Genomic DNA, 24,101 nt, shown 5'->3' on the forward strand with positions numbered 1-24,101 from the left:
TGTGCTGCTGCTTGGAGCAAATCTATTTTGGCCACCACGACAACAGCGCCTTCCAATTCTAGAAATTGGATAGTGGAACAGAGAACATATCCCTTCTTTATGAAACCACATCAAAGCTCTGATGTCAGAGGCAGAATATTTAAAAGTGATTCTGGCATCGTAATGCCATGTGCAGGTTTTTTCCCCTCTAAAATAGCAGTACCGTATCATCCCCATACATGACCTGCGCTTTCAAGTGAGGGGGTTCCAATTCTCAATACTCTTGAGTCCTCGCATAGTCAGTGACCTCGCTTTCTCTGGGTAACCGGTCAAAGGGTCTCAATGGGGCCTTTAGGTTTGTGTATGGTAATCAAGCTCAGGGGATCTTGGGGTGGGCCATCTGCGCTCTGAGGAACAGACTTATTTAGCTACAGAGCCTAACATGCATTATCATGCTGGCAGAATACTGTAACGTACTGTCCATTACCGGTGGATCTTTGGGCGAGTTTAGTGGTCTTTTTCCCGATCGATGAATTGTAGCCATCAGTATGGAGTGTTTTGCTTGGGCGCTAGAAGCTAACGGGGAGGCTGTGTACTATGTGTGTGTCCCGAGGGTGGCGAGATTGCTGCAAGGGAAGGAGAACCGCTATTTTGGGATGGGTAAGATATATGGTCACTTTGGAATGTAATGTGTAACGAGAGTTGTTAACTAGTCAGTGTTGGGCAGAGTGGCTTATCTGTAAGGGGATACGGAAATAGACTGAGGTGTCCGAAGTGGCACCACGTATTGACCTATAGAGTGCACTAACTTTGACGAGTTGGCATGTTCAATGGGTCTGGGCAATTAGTCCTAGACTAGTCTCCTGGTTGCGCTCACTACACACAATTGATTTAAACTGTTTTGCGTTTGACTACTTGCTGTAGTACTAGGAATGCGAGTGTGATGTGCAAGACTTAGTTGCTTGGGCGCTTAAGTTGCCATATGTCACTGTCCTTTATCCGTTGAGATTATCGATACAAGAAATAGCTGAGCAATGATGAGGGATCAGTGGTATTTTTGAGATGACTGTCACGTGTATTGCGGCAGTGTGGTGCTAGTTGTTGGCCATCGAAGCGTGATCTGAGGACGCTAGAGAACGACTTGCATGAGGTAGTTGAGCCGCTGGACAAAATTTGGTGTTCATAAATAAGCGATGTGTTACGTTTGCGTATTAGTAGTCTACCGTTCTGTGGATTGCTTGATGTGGGGCGTAGAAGTTTGTTGGCTCAATATTGGGAGGTCCGAGGTTCATTTGGACACCAGGTTATCGCGGTGAGTGTTGCAACCTGGTGTGTGCTGTTGCCGTGGTTGGGGTTGGGGTTGGGTTAGTCTGCAAGGAGCTGGACCTGAATCGGAAAGGGTAGTGGCGAGCTAACGATTTTAGAGGATTATGAAGAGATGTTATCCATGTCAGAACGTCGAAGATTGACCTCTCCTAGTGGATGTTTGCCGCATTGTGGTTGCGCCACTCCATGGTAGACGACGTGCTCAGGGCGGATGGTGACTCGGGGGGGAATTCGTCTGTTTCCGCGCGTTGTGTGAGGGTCAGGGGAGGCTCAGGGGTTTTATCGTGTTATAGTGATCGTCGGCATTGTCTGCTAGTGGGGTGTGTGGTCTTGCCGTGGTTAGATACACGTGGGTGGGGTTTGGTTGAGTGTATGGGCTGCGTTCTGTTTAGTTGGGACTGGAACATCACATGGTGGGCCGGCAAGGTATGTTTTATCAGTTGGTCCCGAGTACTTAGTTAAAGGACAGGTAACATTATGTTGGTGAATACAGCATGCAAACACTACATGTTGGCGAGTCAAGATCACTCAAGTTCCTGTCTTCTGTAATTATCTCAGACCATATGTGGGACGAAAGGTTCCCTGGCGCGTCGGTGGAATGGTTTGGTTTGGTGGAGTAAGGTGTGGTTTGGATTGGGAGTAGGGATTGGTGGAGTGTGATTAAGAGGTCATCGGATCTTTCATTCCCAATGACTCCAATTTGTCACCAAGAGGTGGGTCGTGGGCTTTGTTGTTCGGGAGACGAGTGAGGTTCAAGTGTGGGCTAGAACGCGGTACCTTGTTCTTGGGAGCTGGAGGGGTAGTGCTCGTGCTTGGAGGGCTTGATCAAGACCCCCCTTGTCTGTCCTACTGTCTGATCTACTCCTGTACAACTGTCGCACATAGGCTAATCGAGTGTTTCTCAGTCTAGGCATATGACCTCCATATGCGTTGAAATTGTATGAAAGTAACTTGAGTACTCATTGTGTGGGAGACCGGCTGCTCCTCTCTCCAGGAAAGAGACTACACGCCACTGTGTATAAGTAAAAAGATAGTTGGTTATTCCAGTGGAATATGGTGTCACGTAGTCAGCTAAGGAAATGTTGAGCTTTATGCCCAGGCCTTGCCTATGCCAATGAAGGAGCATTGGGGCTTTGGCTCGAAGGGGGTGGGTCTCTGCTATGGTTCAGTGTGTTTTGGACAGTAGGGGGTGGGATAGTGACTGTGCCAATAGAGGGTGCGCGCAGGTGTGTTGATGTACAGCTTGTGATATGAGACAGGTATAGAGGCACACAACAATGATGCAGAAATCACAAGTGGTAGCCGTACATAATATTAAATGGTGACTGTGTAGGTGGTAGGAGCCGATTTTGGTGGAACTGAACAGTGACGGGTTGTGGCAGTATAATGGCTCGTATTGAGACGATTTGTTTTTTGTTTAAATAATGACCGTGCTCCAACTCACCGAGGTGTATGCCGGTTCTGATGTCCCAGCACACAAGGAGGATGACCCTACAACAAAGTGACATAAGCACCACATCTGCTCCTGGCGAACTCAACCAGTGAAGGGACTACCACAACACAGACGATATCTCAAGAGATGCCTATTCTCTTTGAAAAATAAATGATTTAATGCTACTTCGACTGACTTTCTGTCTTCACCATTATGCACTACATGCTAGAGTAATCTGAAATATTGCCTTCATTTGTTAAAAAAGTGAGTGCCTGTTGCTGCCAACTGACATTTCCTAGCTTAGTCTTTGGTCTGTATTGGTGTTTGTGTAGCCAGATATCACATCCTGGCTTAATGTGACTCTGTCCCAAGGTTCCTGACTGAGCATGTAAGCTATTGGGCTTGCAATGTGAACTCTGGCTATAAAGGGTCTGAGGAATCAGTGGACTGCACAGGAGGTTGGTGGCCCCTTAATTGGGGATTGTGGGAACTGCAGTGGAATGGTATCAAACCCATGGTTTCCAATTTTTTGCCATTCGCGCCGTTCTTCCCTCAACCTCCACTGGCGGACTGGAACCAGAAATCGGCACTGGCATTTCTAACTGGTCCTTTTCCTTAAACCGCCCCTTTGTTTTTTGGGAGACTTCCATTATTATCCAGAAGGATCATTTAGTGCTAAAACCCAAGTGTTTGGGTTTAGCGTGGTGTACGCCTAGCCTCAAAGTCAAGGGGAAGGCTTTGGTCAAGTTCCTCCCTGACTACATTGCAGATGCATGCCAGATCTTAAAATGCCTGGTTATGTATTTAACAAATCAGCTAACCACATACAGCKATCTGATGCACTGTTGATGACGTGGCACACAACCACTGGATGCAACGCCTAAGCATCTAGTTGGGCAGGCGCTACGGTCAGAAATGCACACGGGATTGCCACAGCACCTGTTCTGATTTCAACAAGCCAGAGTTGAGAAATTATCAGGTGCCAATTTATATGGCTGCATGTAGACCGGCAGCACAATTCTGATCATTCTCCAGTAATTGGTCTAGAACAATCGCAACATTTCTTTTCAGATCGGATTGGTCACAAGGCCAATGAGTGAAAATGATCAGAATTGGGCTGCCTGTCTAAACGCAGCCAATGGCCCTAGGGTTCTAGGCCCATATTCCCAAAGCATCTCGGAGTATAGAACAGCTTATCAATGGATCGGTTTTGCCTATTAGATCAGTGCACTTGAGCCTTGTTCACGCTGCAAGGCCTAATGCTCACATCTGTCTTAAAAAAAATGTATTTCACCTTTTTTAACCAGGTAGGATAGTTGAGAACAAGTTCTCATTTACAACTGCGACCTGGCCAAGATAAAGCAAAGCAGTGCGACACAAACAGGGTTACACATGGATTAATCAAACATAGTCAATATACAATGCAAATGAGGTAAGGCAAAAAATAGGCCATAGTGGAAAAATAATTACAATTTAGCAATTAAACACGAGTGATAGATGTGCAGAAGATAAATGTGCAAGTAGATATACTGGGGTGCAAAAAAAGAAAATGMTATGGGGATGAGGTAGTTGGATGGTCTATTTACAYATTGGCTATGTACAGATGCAGTGATATGTGAGCTACTCTGACAGCTGGTGCTTAAAGTTAATGAGGTGAAATATACCTGCTGGAGCGCGTGCTACGGGTGGGTGCTGCTGTGTTTTGGAATGCTGACTCTCCAAGCTAAGGTGACAAAGCCATACCATGGATGTAACCAGTTACTTTGAATGTTCAAAATCATAGTGTTAGAACATTTAAAGCCTCAAAGGACAATGAAACTATTTTCAATACGAGTCCTTTCTGGCTCTCCACTGCAGGCAACTAGCTAGGTAGCTTTCTAGCACATTCACTAATTTGTCTGTAAGCAATATTTGTTCTTGTCAACCGACTAACTAGCAAGCAACAAAATATATAAAATAGCAGTCTAAAAACCAAGAGGGAAAATATCAGATTTGACAGTTAGACACAAGTCGCATGGCCAGGAATATCTGATTTCAAACCACTTTGGATGTGCAGGGCCAGCTCCAGACAAAAGCGGTCGCTTAGGGTCCCCAGACACTAGGGGGCCCCCGACCCAAAAAGGTTTATACATATATACGGTGCCTGTCAAATGTTTGGACACAACTACTCATTCCAGGGTTCTTTTTTAAAAACTACTTTCTACATTGTCGAATAATAGTGAAGACATCAAAACTATGAAATAACACATGTATACACATATATTTGTGATTCTTCAAAGTATCCACCCGTTGCTTTGATGAGAGCGTTGCACACTCTTGGCATTCTCTTAACTAGCTTCTTGAGGTCGTCACCTGGAATGCAATTCATTTAACAGGTGTGCCTTGTTAAAAGTTCATTTGTGGAATTTCTTTCCTTAAATGTGTTTGAGCCAATCAGTTGTGTTGTGACAAGGTAGGGGTGGTATACAGAAGATAGCCCAATTTGGTAAAAGACCAAGTCCATATTATTGCAAGAACAGCTCAAATAAGCAAAGAGAAACAACAGTCCATCATTACTTTAAGACATGAAGGTCAGTCAATCTGGAAAGTTTCAAGTGCAGTTTCAAGAACCATAAAGCGCTATGAAGAAACTGGCTCTCATGAGGACCGCCACAGGAAAGGAAGACCTATAGTTACCTCTGCTGCAGAGGATAAGTTAATTAGAGTTACTGTTGAGAGTTAGAATAGTAGAATACACAAAGTGCAAGTTTGAAATTTGTTTTTGCATCAGCAGTTTTTATCTTGTTTTGTCAGTCACTGACAGTCACTCAATTAGCCATGTCAGCAAATTAAAATTGATTGGTAAATTAGTCTCGTCAGTTATCTAAACTTGTAATCATGGCCTAATACCAACCGGGCACGCAGGGCATGGGCACAGGGGCCCTGACTTCCATAGGGCCCCATTGATTTTGTTAGTCACTCTCACTCAGATATCATTTTTTATTTATTTTTATTTCACCTTTATTTAACCAGGTAAGCTAGTTGAGAACAAGTTATCATTTACAGCTGGCATAAGTCATGGCAAAATGTGTAGAATTGCAGGAAATTCGTTTTAAAACTGCAACATTTTCTCTCCGCCCCATGGCAAAATGTGTAGAACTGCAGAAGACTTCCTTTAAAACTGCAACGTTTTCTCTACGCCCCATGGCAAAATATGTAGAATTACAGGAAAAACTTTAAAAGACAAATGTTTCTCTCTACCGTCAACAGGGGGGCACACAAAAAATTGCCCCACCACCAAATCTCGCTTAGGGTCCACAAAAGGACAGACGAAGGTGGTTCGAAATGTGACTTGAAATATCTGATTCCATGTACTTTTTGGCTGTTCAGACTACAGGAAAATGAACCGATTCGAATTGGATATACAAAAGAATAGGATTTGAGTCACTTCAATCTGAGAAGCTATGTGAATACGGGCCCTGAACTCTAGGGACAGTGTAGGTAGTTGAGTGCCAACCAGCAACACCCCGGATTCTGTCAACCATAGTCATCATTCACGACTTGATTGGTATCAGTTGTGTTAGTGCTTGCTGGAACAAAAAGCCTTCACCCACACTGGCATTGATTTCGTCAAACATTCATGTGTGGCAGGGTATCAGAATATTTTCTCCCTCATGAAATGCAATTGGACACTCATTGTTCTTTGTATTGACTGGAGAGTTTAATCTTTAGATTAGGAGTGTTGTTCTCTTGAAGAAACCAATGTCTAATTCTTAATCACATTCTATTGTTTTCTTTTGCTTATGTTGCTGGTGAAGAACAGTATGAGGATGTATGAACTTGTCATCATTGAAGTGTTCATTTTGCCATTGGCATTTAGTGTAGAAAGCTGCATTTGTTTGTTGAAAAGAGGGGCCGATGATAGATGCATGGACAGAGAATATAAAGTTACCCAACTGAAGCATTTTGAAGAAGGTCAAGGAGTGCCGTCAATTGGGGCTTACACCGTCTGTGTAGAATATACTGAGGACGACTGTGATCATATCGATAAACTCAGACCTCAACAACAATGGCCGTCATGTGTCTCTGGATGAACTGGGCTGTATTCAGTAGTCAGATTCCGTTGCTAAACATTTTGTCTGTCGCAAAACGTTATGCAACGGAAAACCGTTTACCATTTACTCTAGGAACCAAACAGCACAAACGGAATGTTTTTGTTTGGAGTAACAGACAATGTTTTTCAATGGAATCTGACTCATGAATACACCCGTTTTTATGTCACAGAACAAAATGGCTCTCAGAACTCAAAAGCCCTCATGATCTCAATTTTATTTATGGAATCCTCAGATTCTATGGTCTACTCAAACAAGTTGGTGTTCTCACAAGTTCCAGATAATAATGTCATCAACAGGGGGATTCGTGTTCAATAAATTCATGTGTAAAATTGTATTTCAGAATGTAGTGATACTCCATATTTAGGAGTATTTAGGAGTATAATGACACCAAGGTGTTGTCTGTATCATGTACAGTTGAAGTCAGAGGTTTACATACACCTTAGCAAAATACATTTACACTCAGTTTTTCACAATTCCTGACATTTAATCCTAGTAAAAATTCCCTGTCTTAGGTCAGTTAAGATCACCACTTTATTTTAAGACTGTGAAATGTCAGAATAATAGTAGAGAGAATGATTTATTTCAGCTTTTATTTCTTTCATCACATTCCCAGTGGGTCAGAAGTTTACKTACTAATTGAGTGTATTTGGTAGCATTGTTTTTAAATTGTTTAACTTGGGTCAAACATTTCGGGTAGCCTTCCACAAGCTTCCCACAATAAGTTGGGTGAATTTTGGCCCATTCCTCCTGAGAGAGCTGGTGTAACTCAGTCAGGTTGGTAGGCCTCCTTGCTCGCACACGCTTTTTCAGTTCAGCCCACAAATTTACTATGGGATTGAGGTCAGGGCTTTGTGATGGCCACTTCAATACCTTGACTTTGTTGTCCTTAAGCCATTTTGCCACAAATTTGGAAGTATGCTTGGGGTCATTGTCCATTTGGGAGACCCATTTGCAACCAAGCTTTAACTTCCAGACTGTTGTCTTGAGATGCTGCTTCAATATATCCACATAATTTTCCTGCCTCATGATGCCATCTACTTTGTGAAGTGCACCAGTCCCTCCTGAGGCAAAGCATACCCACAACATGATGCTGCCACCCTCAACAACATGATGCTACCACCCCCGTACTTCACAGTTGGGATGGTGTTCTTCGGCTTACAAGCCTCCCTCTTTTTCCTCCAAACATAACAATGGTCATTATGGGCAAACAGTTCTATTTTTGTTTCATCAGACCATAGATTTCTCCAAAAAGTATGATATTTGTCCACATGTGCAGTTGCAAACCCTAGTCTGGCTTTTTTATGGCGGTTTTGGAGAAGTGGCTTCTTCCTTGCTGAGTGGCCTTTCAGGTTATGTCGATATAGGACTTGTTTTACTGTGGATATAGATACTTATGTACCCGTTTCCTCCAGCATCTGGACAAAGTCCTTTGCTGTTGTTCTGGGATTAATTTGCACTTTTCGCACCAAAATATTGTAATCTCTAGGAGACAGAACGTGTCTCCTTCCTGAGCGGTATGACGGCTGCGTGGTCCCATGGTGTTTATACTTGCGTACTATTGTTTGTACAGATGAACGTGGGAGCTTCAGGCGTTTGGAAATTGCTCCCAAGGATGAAGCAGACCTGTGGAGGTCTACATTTTTTTTTCTGAGGTCTTGGCTGATTTTAATTTTATTTTCCCATGATGTTAAGCAAAGAGGCACTGACTATGAAGGTATGCCTTGAAATGCATCCACAGGTACACCTACAATTGACTCAAATGATGTCAATTAGCCTATCAGAAGCTTCTAAAGCCATGACATAATTTTCTGGAATCTTCCAAGCTGTTTAAAGTCACAGTCAACTTAGTGTATGTAAATTCTGACCCACTGGAATTGTGAAACAGTGAATTATAAGTGAAATAATCTGTCTGTAAACAATTGTTGGAAAAATTACTTGTGTCATGCACACAGTAGATGTCCTAATCGACTTGACAAAACTATAGTTTGTTAACAAGAAATTTGTGGAGTGGTTGAACAACGAGTTTTAATAACTKKAACCTAAGTGTATGTAAACTTCTGACTTCAACTGTAAGTTCACAGATCATTGGTCTTACAGGGGGAACGTATAGGCCTAAAAGGGCCACTTTTATCATGTTTTTCTATTTAATTGTCTTTGTTACAATACATGTAAAAAGCATATCAAACATCCTAACTCCCATGAAGTTCCTATTTTTGAGTATTGCCAGAACAATCTGAGAAATTGCCCCTGTCTATTAATTTGCCAGCCCAATTACTATAGATAGATTTCTCAGTTGAGTAAGGAATCTGTAAGTAGGTGCTACATATGACTTCTTAACTACTCTAACAACATAACATCAAGTGACAAGTACAAACAAGTCCAACTGGGGTAAATTAACCGTGTTTTAATGCTGATGCTTCTCCCTTCTGATGTTGAATAACCAGGGAAAGAGGTGATTTACACATTTGACTGTCCAGGATTTATTAACAAGCATGAAGATGATTTATATGTGTATGTGTGTGTGTCTTCCACTTATTACAGTATACGGTTATTTTTAATATYAAAATGTAATTCTGAACTTTAAACCTCAGTTAGAATGTGAGCTATTTATATGACTAAATTATTAAACGCATCAGCAGCTGATTAGTCCAGAAGTTGGTTTGAAGACACTCATGGACCTATCACCGTCGACGGTGTTGAGCTACCGACGAACAAAAGGGTGTACCTGATTCTTCAGACACGCCCTGTTGCTGCTTGGATAGCGTCGAAGGAAACTACACATTTTAGTTCAACAACGTTTTCAAGTCTATCTTGTTGACGTTTTGGGGTTTTCTACGTTTAATTAGGACTGGGGTATTCGTTCTAAACCGAAATGGGAGCGTGTATGGCATTGTGTTCAATCGCCAGCTGTGTAAGTATAAATTATGTGACTTCCTATTTGTCATTTTGCTCACTTTGTGAGTGTGCAACGACGTTCGTTTTTGGGTCCTTATGTAAACACAGACACTGTTTTCCCAGTATATTCTAATATGTTATGTTGATCTGAAGTGGTTTTAAATACTTTCGTTTGAAAACAGACACTTGTTTTGTCGGTCAATTAACATGGTTTTATTTGCTGAAAAAGTCAGCAGTTTCATGTTGGGCTAATTTCCGGGTTCTATACAGTTTCAGTGCGTCACGCTGTCCCCTCCCACCCCAAGTCATCTGCGTGACTGAAATGATTCCTTATGTTGCGGGCGAGTTCAATAATAATGTTTAGTATATTTGATAGTCACTGAACGTTTTCTAAGCCTACTTGAGCAATAGAACGTGAATTTCATCCAATTTTGGGGACCCCCACACCACTAAAATGACAATGCACAGAGTGATCGGCCTATTGACGAGTTTATACCACATTCTCACTTCACCATAAAGCCCTGTCTGATTTACCTAAAATGGTTACACCCTTTGAGAAAAAGCTTGTAACTACTGCTCCACTTCATGGCCTACCCTGGTGCATACAGCCTGCATTTGGAAAGAATTCAGACCCTTGACATGGTCCACATTTTGTTACATTACAGCCTTATTCTAAAATAGATTTTAAAATGATCTCAATCTACCCACAATACCCCATAATGACAAAGCGAAAACAGGTTATTAGGAATTTTAGCAAATCTATTCAAAATTAAAAAACATACCTTATTTACATAATTATTCAGACCCTTTGCTGTGAGACTTGAGCTCAGGTGCCTTCTATTCCCATTGATCATCCTTGAGATGTTCTACAACTTGATTGGAGTCCACCTGTGATAAATTCAATTGATTGGACATGTTTTGGAAAGGCATACACCTGTCTATATAAGGTCCCACAGTTGACAGCTCTGAGACAAGATTGTGTCGAGGCACAGATCAGGGGAAAGGTAACAAAACATTTCTGCAGCAATGAAGGTCCCCAAGAACACAGTGTCCGCCATCATTCTTGAATGTAAGAAGTTTGGAACCACCAAGACTCTTCCTAGAGCTGCCCCCCCCCCCCCCCCCCCCCAGCCAAAAGGAGCAATCGGGGGAGAAGGGCCTTGGTCAGGGAGGTGACCAAGAACCTGATGGTCACTCTGACAGAGTGCCAGAGTTCCTCTGTGGTGATGGGAGAACCTTCCCGAAAGACAACCATCTCTGCAGCCCTCCACCATTCAGGCCTTTATGCTAGAATGACCAGACGGAAGCCACTCTTAAGTAAAAGGCACATGACAGCCCGCTTGGAGTTGCCAAAAGGCCCTTAAAGGACTCTGACCATGAGAAAGAAGATTCTCTTGTCTGATGAAACCAAGATTGAAGACTTTGGCCTGAATGCCAAGCTTCACGTCTGGAAGAAACCTGGCATCATCCCTACAGTGAAGTATGGTGGTGACAGCATCATGCTGTGGGGATGTTTTTCAGTGACAGGGACTGGGAGACTAGTCAGGATCGAGGGGAAAGATGAACGGAGCAAAGTACAGAGAGCCTTGATGAAAACCTGCGCAGGACCTCAGACTGGGGGCAACGGTTCAACTTCCAACAGGACAACAACTCTAAGCGCACAGCCAAGACAATGCAGGAGTGGCTTCGGGTCAATTTTTATGTCCTTGAGTGGCCCAGCCAGAGCCCAGACATAAAACGAATCAAACATCTCTGGAGAGACCTGAAAATAACTGTGCACCGACGCTCCCCATCCAACCTGACGGAGCTTGAGAGGATCTGCAGAGAAGAATGGGAGAAACTCCCCAAATACAGGTGTGCCAAGCTTGTAGCGTCATACCCAAGAAGACTCCGCTGTAATCACTGCCAAAGGTGTTGTAACAAAGTACTGAGTAAAGGGTCTGAATACTTATGTAAATGTGAGATTTCAGTTTTCTATGTTATATACATTTCTAAAAACCTGCTTTTTTGCTTTGTCATTATGGGGTATTGTGTGTAGGTTGACATGGGAGGGAGGGGGGGGAATAATCAACATTTTTCTGAATGCACTGTAACTTGCAATAATTTAATGAAGGATGGCTGATCCTTCCCAGCTACCACATCATAGGCTTCCCTGTGCTCGACTAAACTATGCTTCGCACATCTCTGGGCTGATCCAGCCTATGCCTCAATAGTTCACACAGCATCTCTTGACTTGACAGTCTTCATGAATCACCAGAGAGCAGAGATGCCTCCCAAGGAGCATTATCCTTCTGTGACCTCATATAACACATACACACCACTGGGGTCTTCCTCAATTCATCGGTCCTGATTGCTCCCATCCTCTCCACGCTTCTTCTTAAAACACATTGGAAAGGAACCTTGGATCTCCACCAATATGTTATGAGGGAAAACAAGGAATCATGGAAATATGTTTCTTGAGAAAGAGCATGCATCAGACGGGCTGTGTTAGTGTTCATTGCTGTACTGTAATTGTATGAGTGGCAGCCTCTGTCATTTTCACTGGCAGGATTATCTTCAATACAACTAACAGTTGTCCGGGCTCATTTGGATGGGAAACACAATGGTTGCCGTGACAATAAAAACATTTTAAAAAGTGTATCAAATTCTGTCACTTTACAGTGAAACGCTTGCTTAAGAACCTTTCCCAACGATGCAGAGTTTAATAATATAAAATAGTAACCAACACGAGGAATAAAATACACAGGAATGGAGCTGTATAAAGGGAGTAACAGGCAGTGGCGCACAGTAGATTTGTTGCAAACACACAAACCATGCATGTATTTGCCAGATTATGCCATCTCTCTCTGGCACACCAACAATTTGACTTGTCTGTGCAATCTATCTAGGCATCATGTCTGTGTGGCTCCGCTCCCTGTCTGCTGTCAGGATGCTGTCCCTCCACCTACAACTCCACTGTGTCCCGGCTGGCCTTCTCCTTCCTGCTGCTGCTGGGGTCCCTGGTCTCTGTCATCATGATCCTACCTGGCATGGAGACTCAGCTCAAGAAGGTAACACCACATAACACAACCCTGGTCTTGGTTGCTTGATGAMGACCCTTGCCTGAAACCTACAAATTTGTGTTAGCTCCCTGAACTAGTGCCAAGGTTTAAGCTCAGGGGGCTAACAGACTTGTGGCTTGCAGGAGACTGGTTCGAACACAGTTGCTGTCACAAGGTGGTGTAGAAGGCCCTGTGGTTGACAAAGTTTTGACTTGTGTTGCGTAGATTGTTGGTTCAATTCTCAGTTTCTTCACTGATCAATCAGATACCAGGGTTCTGTGTTGGTGGAACCTCCATGACCATACCAGGCATTGAAAACAAGGTGAACTGTGATGTCATCGTGGGCTACAAGTCTGTGTACCGCATGTGCTTTGCCATGGCCTGCTTCTTCTTCCTGTTCTCCATCATCATGATCCGTGTTCGCAGCAGCAAGGACCCCCGAGCTTCACTACAGAACGGGTATGTAGCAGACTTTTATAGTAGTGGATAGTGATCTTCGGGAATACATTGCCCTCTGCTGGCCAGACCAGGGCAGTGAAGCATCCCCCCCACACCCTTATTTGTTTACATACCAGTATAAAATATTGCATTCTCGTTTGTATCATGGCAAGGAAACAAAACACGAAGCAGACTTAACTTCTTTAGGAAAAAAACACTAATGTTGGAAACAAACATTGTGGTGTCATCCAGAGTCACATTTATTTATTTTCCAAGCTATAGCACAATGTTTTACATACAGCAGGAGCATATAGGTTGGCCTGCTAAATAAAGAATTTAGCCATGGAAAAAACATTGCGATATTGCCCTATAAAATATGACCAGTTTTTTAAAATGAATAGCTCACAGACACAGGACTTGTGTTTTGTATTAAGTGATGTATTGAATGAATGCCTGTGGCTTTGTCCTCTCAGATTCTGGTTCTTCAAGTTCCTTATACTGGTGGGGATAACTGTTGGAGCCTTCTTCATTCCAGATGGGACATTCAACACAGGTATACTCTATTATATTACTTCAATGTTAAATAGCTTCCTCTAAACACTAATAACCAGTGGCAATTTTAACAAAAATATTGGTGGGGAAAATGCAATCGACGAAGCTCGTGCATCAAAACTACTACACTGGCTACACATAGAATGCACTAATAACCAATCCCAGAAATTAGTTTGGAGCCACACAAACGTTACAAGATTTGGGTTATGAACTGTTTATGGCCACTTTCCCTATCTTTAGCTCATATTGCACGAAAGACCACAGTAGTCGAGCATTCTTTTATAGAGTAAACTTGGCTAGTAATCGGTCTGCAATATTGCAACACTGCGTGTGTCTGCCTGCCTGTTACAAAGCGGCCTGGTTAACAATATGCAACATTTATAACGCTATTCCCTTCATCTATTGTACAGTTACAGTTCTATCAAAGAGATGTATAACTCTTCTTCTACATGTGGTTCCATGGGTATTAGTTTGCCATCAAGCATCAACAATAAGACATATAGCCTATAGGATATTATAGCTAGCCTACCTCAAAATAGATGTTAGCCACTGCTTCATGATCCACCACCAACCACATAATGCTAAGTTTGAAAATTATTTGCTAGGAGAAAGCAAAGCTAGTTGACATGTTTCACCTAGCTTGAAGACATGGTAAACAACTAGCCAATCAAAATTACACAGCATAAGACCCTGCTTTATCTGTGGCCAATAGCAATGAGCCTTCATGGGTGGGCATTTCTACTGTAAATCAATGGAGCACTGAATAAGAGCTTTTGATGGCTAGCTCTCTGCGGTCAGGTAGTGTCCCCATGAGTGGCCATACCCTCAGCCAATCACGCGCAACCAGAGAAGTTCAACGACGCCTGCGCTCTGTATTTTCTTTGTCTGACCCTCCACCACAGAAAGCACTGAGCAAGGCTGGAACAGTTGCATTTTGGGGCTGCCTGACTCAATGAAAATGTACCAATACAATGGGAAAGGGACCACATACTTTATTAGATCAAGCTATTAAAAAAAAAAAAAAAAAAAGATTGTTTGCTAACTGATATGATATTATTGTGACATGAAATAACAGAATTGCATGCAAATCTCGTGGATATTGGTGGGCCCGGTGACGCGTCGCCACTGCCAATAACGTGTAGTCAATTATGGTCAATCACCCATTGCACATTTTGTCTTTTAACAATTCACCGTGTGTGTTCCAGTGTGGTTCTACTTTGGCGTAGTGGGTTCCTTCATTTTCATCATCATCCAACTGATCCTGCTGGTGGATTTTTCTCACACCTGGAACCAGTCCTGGTTGGAGAATGCTGAGGAGGGAAACAGCAAGTGCTGGTTTGCAGGTACTGATCGTTAATACAGTCTGCTAATTTTAAATTAGTGTAGTCTACCTCCATTTAAATGAAAAATAATTTCATAACATAATGTGATATATTCTTATGTTTCCCCTCCCACAGCTCTCCTGTCGTTCACGGTGCTACACTATGCCCTGGCCTTCTCTGCTGTGGTGTTGTTCTATGTCTATTACACCACGGGAGATGACTGCACTGAACACAAGATCTTCATCAGCCTTAACTTAATCTTTTGCATCATCATCTCCATCGTTGCCGTCCTGCCCAAAGTTCAGGTGAGGTTTCAGTCTCGAAAGATCGAAACATGCACACTGAAAGTTCCCACAGTTTTATTGAGTACAATGTTTCTTTGAGGAACAAGACTGAAACAGCCTGCACTCTTTGAAACACATACTGAAGTTAATTCTGGAGTGTAAATATTAGCAATGTTTGCAATTATCAAAGATCATCAAAATGTTAACTACAATATGTAACTGAGTTATAGATCTGTTATTCTCATTGAAAGCACATTTTAAGTGGTAGATCTGTTCTATCTGCGCTATTTCTATGCTTAAGTTTAGTTTTTGTCTTTTAATTTTGTACACCAGTTTCAAACAGCTGAAAATACAATATTTTTGGTCATGGAAATTATATTTCACAGCTGTAGTGATACAAGGATTTTCTACACAATGACTGCTTGTATTGTCACACAGAAATTAGGTGAACTGTTTGAATTTTAGCAACCAGGAAATGGCGGTGCAATTTCTGCATATTGCAACTGTGAACAATTTGTTCATGTGAATGTTGTTGAACAGAGTTAGACTAATGTGTGGTGTGTCTGTCTTGTTTATTTACTTATGTATGTATTTTCCCCCAGGAGGCCCAGCCTAGCTCAGGCCTGCTCCAGGCCTCCCTCATTTCCCTCTACACCATGTATGTCACATGGTCTGCCATGACCAACAACCCCAGTAAGTTTCATCATGACCCTGTTCTGAATCATGGTTCACAATGCTCGTAACCCTTTTTCATGTAATGGAAAGTCTGCAACAAAGACTATGTGAAAAAGCATATTTTACCTGAAAGATCAACTTGGGTCAGTGATCACTTCATCCAACATGAAATGAGTTGTAGCCAAAAATCACGAGAGATAGAAAAATAGATGTGACTCTCTCGGTTAAAAGCATAACATTTTGGCCTTCATCGGTATGGCAGTATTATCTTTCTTCCTACAGACCGTAAGTGTAACCCCAGCCTGCTGAGTCTGGTCAACAACACCCCCAGCCCTACACCTGTCCCAGGACAAGAGGTCCAGTGGTGGGATGCACAGGGCATCATAGGACTGGTCATCTTCTTCTTCTGCACTCTGTACGCCAGGTATGACATCACAACCTAGAGTAAGGTTCTCTCCAATCCTGGGGACCCACAGGCAGTGGTGGAAAAGGTACCCAAAAGCCACACTTGAGTAAAAGTAAAGATACCTTACTGGAAATTGACTCATTAGAWGAAAAATTCACTCATTAGAATATTACTTGAGTAAGAGTCTTAAAGTACATTTAATATCAGCTACTTTAAGTATAAAAAGTATAAGTATGAAATGTTAGCCGTAAATCCGAAAAGCAAAACAGCCAGATCTTTTATTTGGTTTGAGCTTTTCTGAAAGGTAAGTCTTACGGATGCAAAAAGTGCTCAGATAACACTTAAAATGACATCTCTTACAGACAAAATATAGTCAGTAAACATAAGCAGTTACAATCAGTCACTTTGTTTGGGAAAAAATTGTATAGAACCCTATACATGAGAGTATTTTTATTTTAGGTAACTCATCAAAAGTACATGTACAGATCTGCACACAACCTCACTGTAGGAATATGAGGACATCACCACTGATTGAACTGTGTTAGAAATCAGTGTGTCAGGTCATACCTTTAACATGGACACCTATAACTTGTGAATTTTAAATGTGACTTAACAAAATGCATAAGGCATCCCTTTCCTTMGGCTTGCTAGCATTAAGGTGTCATTACTTGAAGTTGAATTTGCAGTTCATCTTCAATATAAGATGGTTTTCAAAGTTTCTGGAATCCAGGCCTGCTCTCCTGGGGCTGGAAACAAATCCTGCAATGCTGAACAGCCTTTCACAGGCAGCTGATGCATGTAAGGGTGTGTTCAACCTCAGACAGCTTACAGACTGCTGGGAAGGACTTGAGCAGCGGATGCAGTTGTGGTTATAGGGGCTTTTGTAGTGGCGGCTGCTTTTGTGGTGACAGAGGCTGTTGTCATAGTAGCAGATGCAGTTGTGGTTGCGTCAGCTGCTGTTGTGGTGGCAGTTGAATTTGTGGTGGCAGGGGCTGACGTAGTTGCAGCTACAGTTGTGGTGAGAGGGGCTGTGGTATTGGTGGGAGCAGTTGTGGTGGCAGTGGCTGTTGTGGCGATTGCAGTTGTTGTGGCAGCGGCTATTGTCATAGTGGCAGATTGTTGTGGTTAACATCTGCAATTGTAGTGGGAGGAGCTGTCGTAGTAGTTTGACTATATTTGTGGTGGCAGGGGCTGTCGTAGTAGAGGCCGCAGTTTTGGTGACAGGTGTTGTCGTAGTTGCAGCTACAGTTGTGGTAGCTGATGTAGTAGTTGTGGCAGCACTTGTGGTGGTAGCGGCTTCTGTCATAGTGGCAGATGCAGTTGAGGTAGCTGCTGCAGTTGTGGTGGAAGCGGCTGTAATTGTTCGGGTTGCTTTTGTAGTGGCACGGACTTGTGGTAGCTGCTGCATTTCTGCTGGCAGCTGCAGTTGTGGTGGCAGCGGCTGTTGTAGTGTGGGCTGCAGTTTTGGTGTTGGTTGCAGTTGTTGTGACAGGGGAAGTTGTAGTGGCGGATGCGTTCGTGGCAGCAGCCGGTGTCACCAAAACAGCAGCTGCAACTACAACAGCAGTCACTGCCACCACAACTGCAGCAGCAACTATGACAGTCCGTGGCCTGCTGGAGGTCATTTTGCAGGGCGCTGGCAGTGCACCTCCTTGCACAAAGGCGGAGGTAGCGGTCCTGCTGCTGGGTTGTTGCCCTCCTACGGCCTCCTCCACGTCTCCTGATGTACTGGCCTGTCTCCTGGTAGCGCCTCCATGCTCTGGACACTACGCTGACAGACACAGCAAACCTTTTTGCCACAGCTCGCATTGATGTGCCATCCTGGATGAACTGCACTACCTGAGCCACTTGTGTGGGTTGTAGACTCCGTCTCATGCTACCACTAGAGTGAGAGCACCGCCAGCATTCAAAAGTGACCAAAACATCAGCCAGGAAGCATAGGAACTGAGAAGTGGTCTGTGGTCACCACCTGCAGAATCACTCCTTTTTTGGGGGTGTCTTGCTAATTGCCTATAATTTCCACCTTTTGTCTATTCCATTTGCACAACAGCATGTGAAATTTATTGTCAATCAGTGTTGCTTCCTAAGTGGACAGTTTGATTTCACAGAAATGTGATTGACTTGGAGTTACATTGTGTTGTTTAAGTGTTCCCTTTATTTTTTTGAGCAGTGTATATCAAGCAACAAGGCTAAGTAGGCTACCCATTGGACTGAACTACAGTCAGGATTGTAGTTTAAATGGCTGCTTCTCAAATCTATGAAGTGTCAAAATGTACACTATACAAAAGTTGTTTATGAATAAAATATTGTTAATTAACCACATTTAGGTTTAACCATTCTGATGGTGGCGTCATCCTTCGTCCAAGTTGTCGTGAATTTGGGGAAAAGGATTGCAGCTGCGATCAGCTCAGGGTCTTGAAACGTGGCTGACGTGCTTCTTCAGTCCCAGTTATAGCGCATCCACTAGAGGCTTACAGTACTTCAGGGACAACTTGATTCGGTCAAGTTTTGTGATCAGCAAGTTGATAGCTGGAAGTAGCCACCCCACCTGGACATTGGATTCAGCCTGCAGGATGTTGATGCTCTTTGCCCCTGGGCTCATGGTGGCAGCATACTCTGTGAGGAAGGCGAGTTCAGCTGGATTGAACCTGCGGAAGAGAAGAAAAAAAATACTAATAATGTTTCCTAACCTACAAAGGGAACCACTAACCATTTCGCCTGATTTAACAACCGTAATCAATGGCTGGATGAGTAGTTGACTAAATGATTGTATGGCTACAATGTGAAACGGTTATTAATCCCCAAGCAAAGGGTCGGGAAACACTGCAACATATTTATATGATATTCAAGACCTTACATTATAAAATACAATTCTTACTTACATTGGAACCTTGAAGTCTGTGCAGAGAACTGACGGCCGCCTCTCCTTTGACGATCCTCAGTCTTTCTACAAACATGAACCAGGAGTTCCACCTTGTAGCATTCGGGCGTAGCAGCTGGAGGTCGCAAGTATCTTCAATGGTTTCGGCTGCAAGTGTAGATCTCCCGCATTTGTTCCAAAGTGCTTGGCACTTGCCAAATGTTGAACAGAACACTTTATTTTGTAAGCCTCACTGGATGTTGCTTTCAGGGCATTGCCTGTAGAGCCTTAGTTGAGTAGGTGGCAAGCATAACACTGGTGCTTCGGCAGCTTGTACATCTTCATTCAAGATCGTTGCCACATCAAACTTCACTTCAATCTCCTCTTGTTCCTCTTCACCATCGTCCTGGCTAGCTGCCTCACCACCACCCACTTCTTCGACTTCCTCGTTGTTTTCACATTCTCCAAAAACTTGGAAAGCTTTGAATAAGGTAGTCATTGTGAGAACAGACAATCTTACTCTGGGTTTCGAACTCAGAATGGATGTCATTTAGGGAGCCTGCCAACACATCAAAGGTGTGCGATCCTCTCAACTGTTTACAGGCCAGGGCTGCAGAGCATCTGAGACTGTCAGGGTCTATCCAATGGGCTGTAACACCAATGAAGCTCCGTCTTCTTGCAGACCAGCAGTCGGTGGTGGTGGCGATGTGGTCAACTCCTCCCATGGCCATAGTCACCTTCATTTCCTTGGATGCTTCATTAATCCTAGAGCGCAGTGTGGGCCTTGATATTATCGTTGAGTTAGGCTGCAGATCCTGCAAACTGAATGGTTCTTGTTCTACTACAGCGAATAGTTGGAGCCCTTGGACCATAATTCACCACAGCTTTGTCGATGGATTTGAGACGCTGCCTTCAGTAATTTGCTCTGCTTGATGTTGGAGGGAGTGTCAGGGGCATGTTCTCTTCAATGTGTTTGCTGTCAGTTCTCCAAACTTAAGATGGTGTACATGCTTTCTCTGAAATAATAATAAAATGAAAAGACAGTTACTTAATAACTAGGTAACTACCATTACCAAATACTTAAGGTATAGGATCCTAATTTTAATGCTATAAACAACATTAGTTAAGTGAGTTTGACCAATGAATATAACAATGAGAAAAAAACTATTCATTGATCTAGCTAACATAAGTCTACAGTAATTAGCTAGGTGAGAAGAACAACTTTATCAACTAACACAAGGAATAACATTTCTAGCTAAACTAGTGGGTGTTAGCTAACATTGGAAACCTAACGTTAGCTAGCTTGACCAGGAGTGTTTTAGAGAAAAAGGTATTTGGCTTGATTAACGTTACAGGCTGACCACACCGCTCGAGTCGTGTGCTCGAGCGTTGCAAAATAAATGTAAAAATCTATGTTATTCAATTATTGCTTCAACGAACGTCTGCATTGCCAAGGGCTAAAATAGAAATCCGTTCTATTTCTGGCGTAGATTGCGCTGCAAGTCCTGCCTCTCCCATCTCCCCATTGGTTTATAGAAGCAGGTACCCACGTGCCATCTCGTGGGTGACTGAAAGACGAACGAGGTCGGTGGCGGTAATGCACTTCATTTATGAAAGTTGCCAATCGCAATATAAAGTCAAGAGAAGAAAGTGTGGATTAATTGGCAGAGTAAAGGACCTTGTGCATTTCAGGTAAAATAACAACTCAATGTTTATATCCCAGGACAAATTAGCTAGCAAGTGCAAGCTAACTAGCGAAATTGCCATAAATGTTTAATGCTTTTTGAACTGTCCTCAAATTAATATAATTGGTTCAGAGTTTGTTTCGATATTTAAACCTGCGTGTCGTGATCGCGTTTGGTGTGGGGGGACAAGCTTGCACATGCTAGCTAATTTGTCCTACTTAGCTAGCTTGCTGTTGCTAGCTAATTTGTCCTGGGATATAAACATTGAGTTATTTCACCTGAAATGCACAAGGTCCTCTACTCCGACAATTAATGCACACTTTTCTTCTCTTGACTTTATATTGCGATTGGCAACTTTCATAAATGAAGTGCATTACCGCCACCGACCTCGTTCGTCTTTCAGTCACCCACGTGGGTATCACCAATGAGATGGCACGTGGGTACCTGCTTCTATAAACCAATGGGGAGATGGGAGAGGCAGGACTTGCAGAGCGATCAACTCACCGAGTTGCGTTTTATTTATTTTTCTTCCAGCTTCAGATTGATTTGAATTTGTAGTGAGTAATGAAGGTCTCGGGAAATGTATCGGAGTAAAAGTTTACATTTTCTTTTGAAAGTTGCCATTTCTTTTGAAAATGTAGTGAAGTAAAAGTCGACAAATATAATTTGTAAAGTACAGATACTCCAAACTACTTAAGTACAGTAACAAAGTAGAAATTCTTTGTTACTTTACACAACTGCCCACAGGACTGGACCGGGTACTCTTCGTAGCAGCCCAGACCAGAGACACCTGATCGAAGTACTGTGCTAGATTTAAGCCTGTGGATCCTCAGGGGTAGATTTGAGAAACACTGGTTTAGAGCTCTTTCAAATGAAATCCAGACCCTTCGAGCCTGTCCATCACTTACCTTTTTTTTCCTGACGTGTTTCCTGCTCTTTCCCTCTTCTTGCCTGCAGCATCCGTTCGTCCAACAACACCCAGGTGAACAGGCTGATGCAGACAGAGGAGGACCAGGGTCTGGCTGCAGACGACCACGAGGCGGCCATGGGGGAGGACGGGGTCAGACGGGCTGTGGACAATGAGGAAGATGCGGTCACCTACTCTTACTCCTTCTTCCACTTCAGCCTGTGCCTGGCCTCCCTATACATCATGATGACACTGACCAACTGGTACCAGTAAGTAGCTCTGTTTTTCTTTGGTTATATGTGATGGGATAGAGGAATAGGGATGTGTACAGGTATAACTGCGGTGATTCACGTTGTTTAAGACGTGGATACATGCGTCAGCTCCCCAATTTAATGCCAGGGCTTTAGGTCAGCAGGCTAACAGTCTTGTGGTACTCAGACGACCCGGTTTTCCAAACAAACATATGGTCTACTATGTGTTTTTGAGATGTAAATAAAATGTGATTGATCCTGATTTCTCCCCAGACCTGACGCAGACTACCAGGCCATGCAGAGCAGTATGCCAGCAGTGTGGGTGAAGATTAGCTCTAGCTGGATAGGCTTGGCTCTCTACCTCTGGACCTTGGTAGCTCCTCTCATCCTCTCTAACCGAGACTTCAACTAAAGGCATACACATTCCATCCAGGGCTGTCCCAAATGGTACCTCTATTCCTAAGTAGGAATAGGGTAGGTGTCTTTTCAGATTTGCTTTACTGTTTGGCATGTTTTGAGTCACACTACTGGGTAAAAACATTTTCATTGTGCTGCTTGAAGAAGGGAATCACTGTCGTTTTTGTTTTATTTAAAAAGAAAAATGTCCAGGCTTGTCTCATTGACTAGACTTAACAAGAATCTGGGACACTCAAATGACTATGATATGCAGCGTTTGGTATGATTTCATAAAACTAGTTACTTAAGGCAAAAACGAAAGGAGGGTGGTTGGCTGGGTGGGTGAATCTCATCACGGACAATTTTAGCTAATTGGCAACTTTGTGATGACTTAATACTTTTTAGCAACTTTGCAAGTACTTAGCATGCTAGCTACCTTTTAACTTTAATCCTTAAGCGTCTAGATAGTCATACCAAGGATCATTTAGCAACTTGATTTAGAATTTTAGGACCCCTTTCGGCTTTGATTATTTGAATCAGCTGTGTAGTGTTTGGGCAAAAACCAAAACGTGCACCCCTTGGGGTCCCGAGGACCGAGTTTGGGAAACCCTGGTGTAGAGAATCATTGTAACATCTAAACCGCTGTGAAATATACCTTTTTCCATAACCAAAAATATTGTATTTCCAGCTGTTTGAAGATGATGTACAAAACCGAAAGTAACACACACAAAGGAAACTTCAGAATGGGAAACATAGAAATGGCGCACATAGAAAAGTGACAGATGTATACCACACTTCTATGTGAATTTGGCCGGGTAGCCCAAAAAGTTACACATTGCATACTTCCATAAATGTTTTTACTGGTACCGGACTACCTTCAGATGTGGGCATCCTAGAGCAAAACAACCGACGTGTTCGGGAGAGTCACTTCTTCATCGAAGGGTCATATTAGTGTGTAGGCCAAACTGTTCGGACGCGACAGACGTTTTCGTGAGGAACGATTTTTTTATTATTTTTCCCCCCCCATGGATGTCTCATGGTCTGGCAAACACCTCTAGCTTGGCCACCTTCCACCACAAATGCGGAAGGCTGCCATTGGTGGGTGTGGTGGATTGAGACTCAGCCCACGCAAATAAACTGCTATCTTTAACAGACAGCTTTGATGGTGATGTTTTTTTGTTGAAATTATTATGCTAACTAGATTTCCGCGGGGGTGCGGATGTCGACTCTAGGGGGTAACTACTAGCCTAGCTAACGTTAGTCGCAATAAATTGGAATTTGTAACATTGCATATTCGTAACATATTGTACAAATTACTATATATATATATATATAGTAATTCATAACATCATACTAATTTGTGTTTTCCATTTACTATTTTAAGTCTACCTATGAGTCCAGGTTGTTGTTAGCCATACTTGAGGTTGGTTTTATCATTGTTTTTTTTTTTATATACATACAAAAACATTTGCTTGGTTTGACGCTTTTAATAATATTTCTTAACATATCTGGTCAGCGAATCTACTAAAATGTAAAAGTGCCTTTTAAACCTACAGAT

General features: G+C 42.8%; 2 protein-coding genes across 2 annotated transcripts in view; both read left to right on the forward strand.

Annotated features, from left to right (window-relative positions):
* The window catches only part of LOC139023267 (zona pellucida sperm-binding protein 3-like), a 5,042-nt gene extending 3,117 nt beyond the window's left edge, over nt 1-1,925 (forward strand). The window contains exon 10 of the mRNA XM_070436025.1: nt 1,864-1,925. Coding sequence (XP_070292126.1) covers nt 1,864-1,925 — 62 coding nt within the window. The remainder of the gene's footprint in view (nt 1-1,863) is intronic.
* Nucleotides 1,926-9,566: 7,641 nt separating this feature from the next.
* Nucleotides 9,567-23,156, forward strand: LOC111955094 (serine incorporator 1). The gene is made up of 10 exons (XM_023975173.2): nt 9,567-9,742; nt 12,615-12,776; nt 13,033-13,226; nt 13,679-13,758; nt 14,963-15,100; nt 15,215-15,384; nt 15,966-16,056; nt 16,321-16,462; nt 21,947-22,165; nt 22,421-23,156. The coding sequence occupies exons 1-10, from the start codon at nt 9,704-9,706 to the stop codon at nt 22,557-22,559; spliced, it is 1,374 nt and encodes a 457-aa protein (XP_023830941.1). The 5' UTR covers nt 9,567-9,703; the 3' UTR covers nt 22,560-23,156.
* Nucleotides 23,157-24,101: the final 945 nt, after the last annotated feature.

The sequence above is a fragment of the Salvelinus sp. IW2-2015 genome, linkage group LG30 (genome assembly GCF_002910315.2).
Source record: "Salvelinus sp. IW2-2015 linkage group LG30, ASM291031v2, whole genome shotgun sequence".
In the NCBI taxonomy this organism is placed as follows: domain Eukaryota; kingdom Metazoa; phylum Chordata; class Actinopteri; order Salmoniformes; family Salmonidae; genus Salvelinus; species Salvelinus sp. IW2-2015.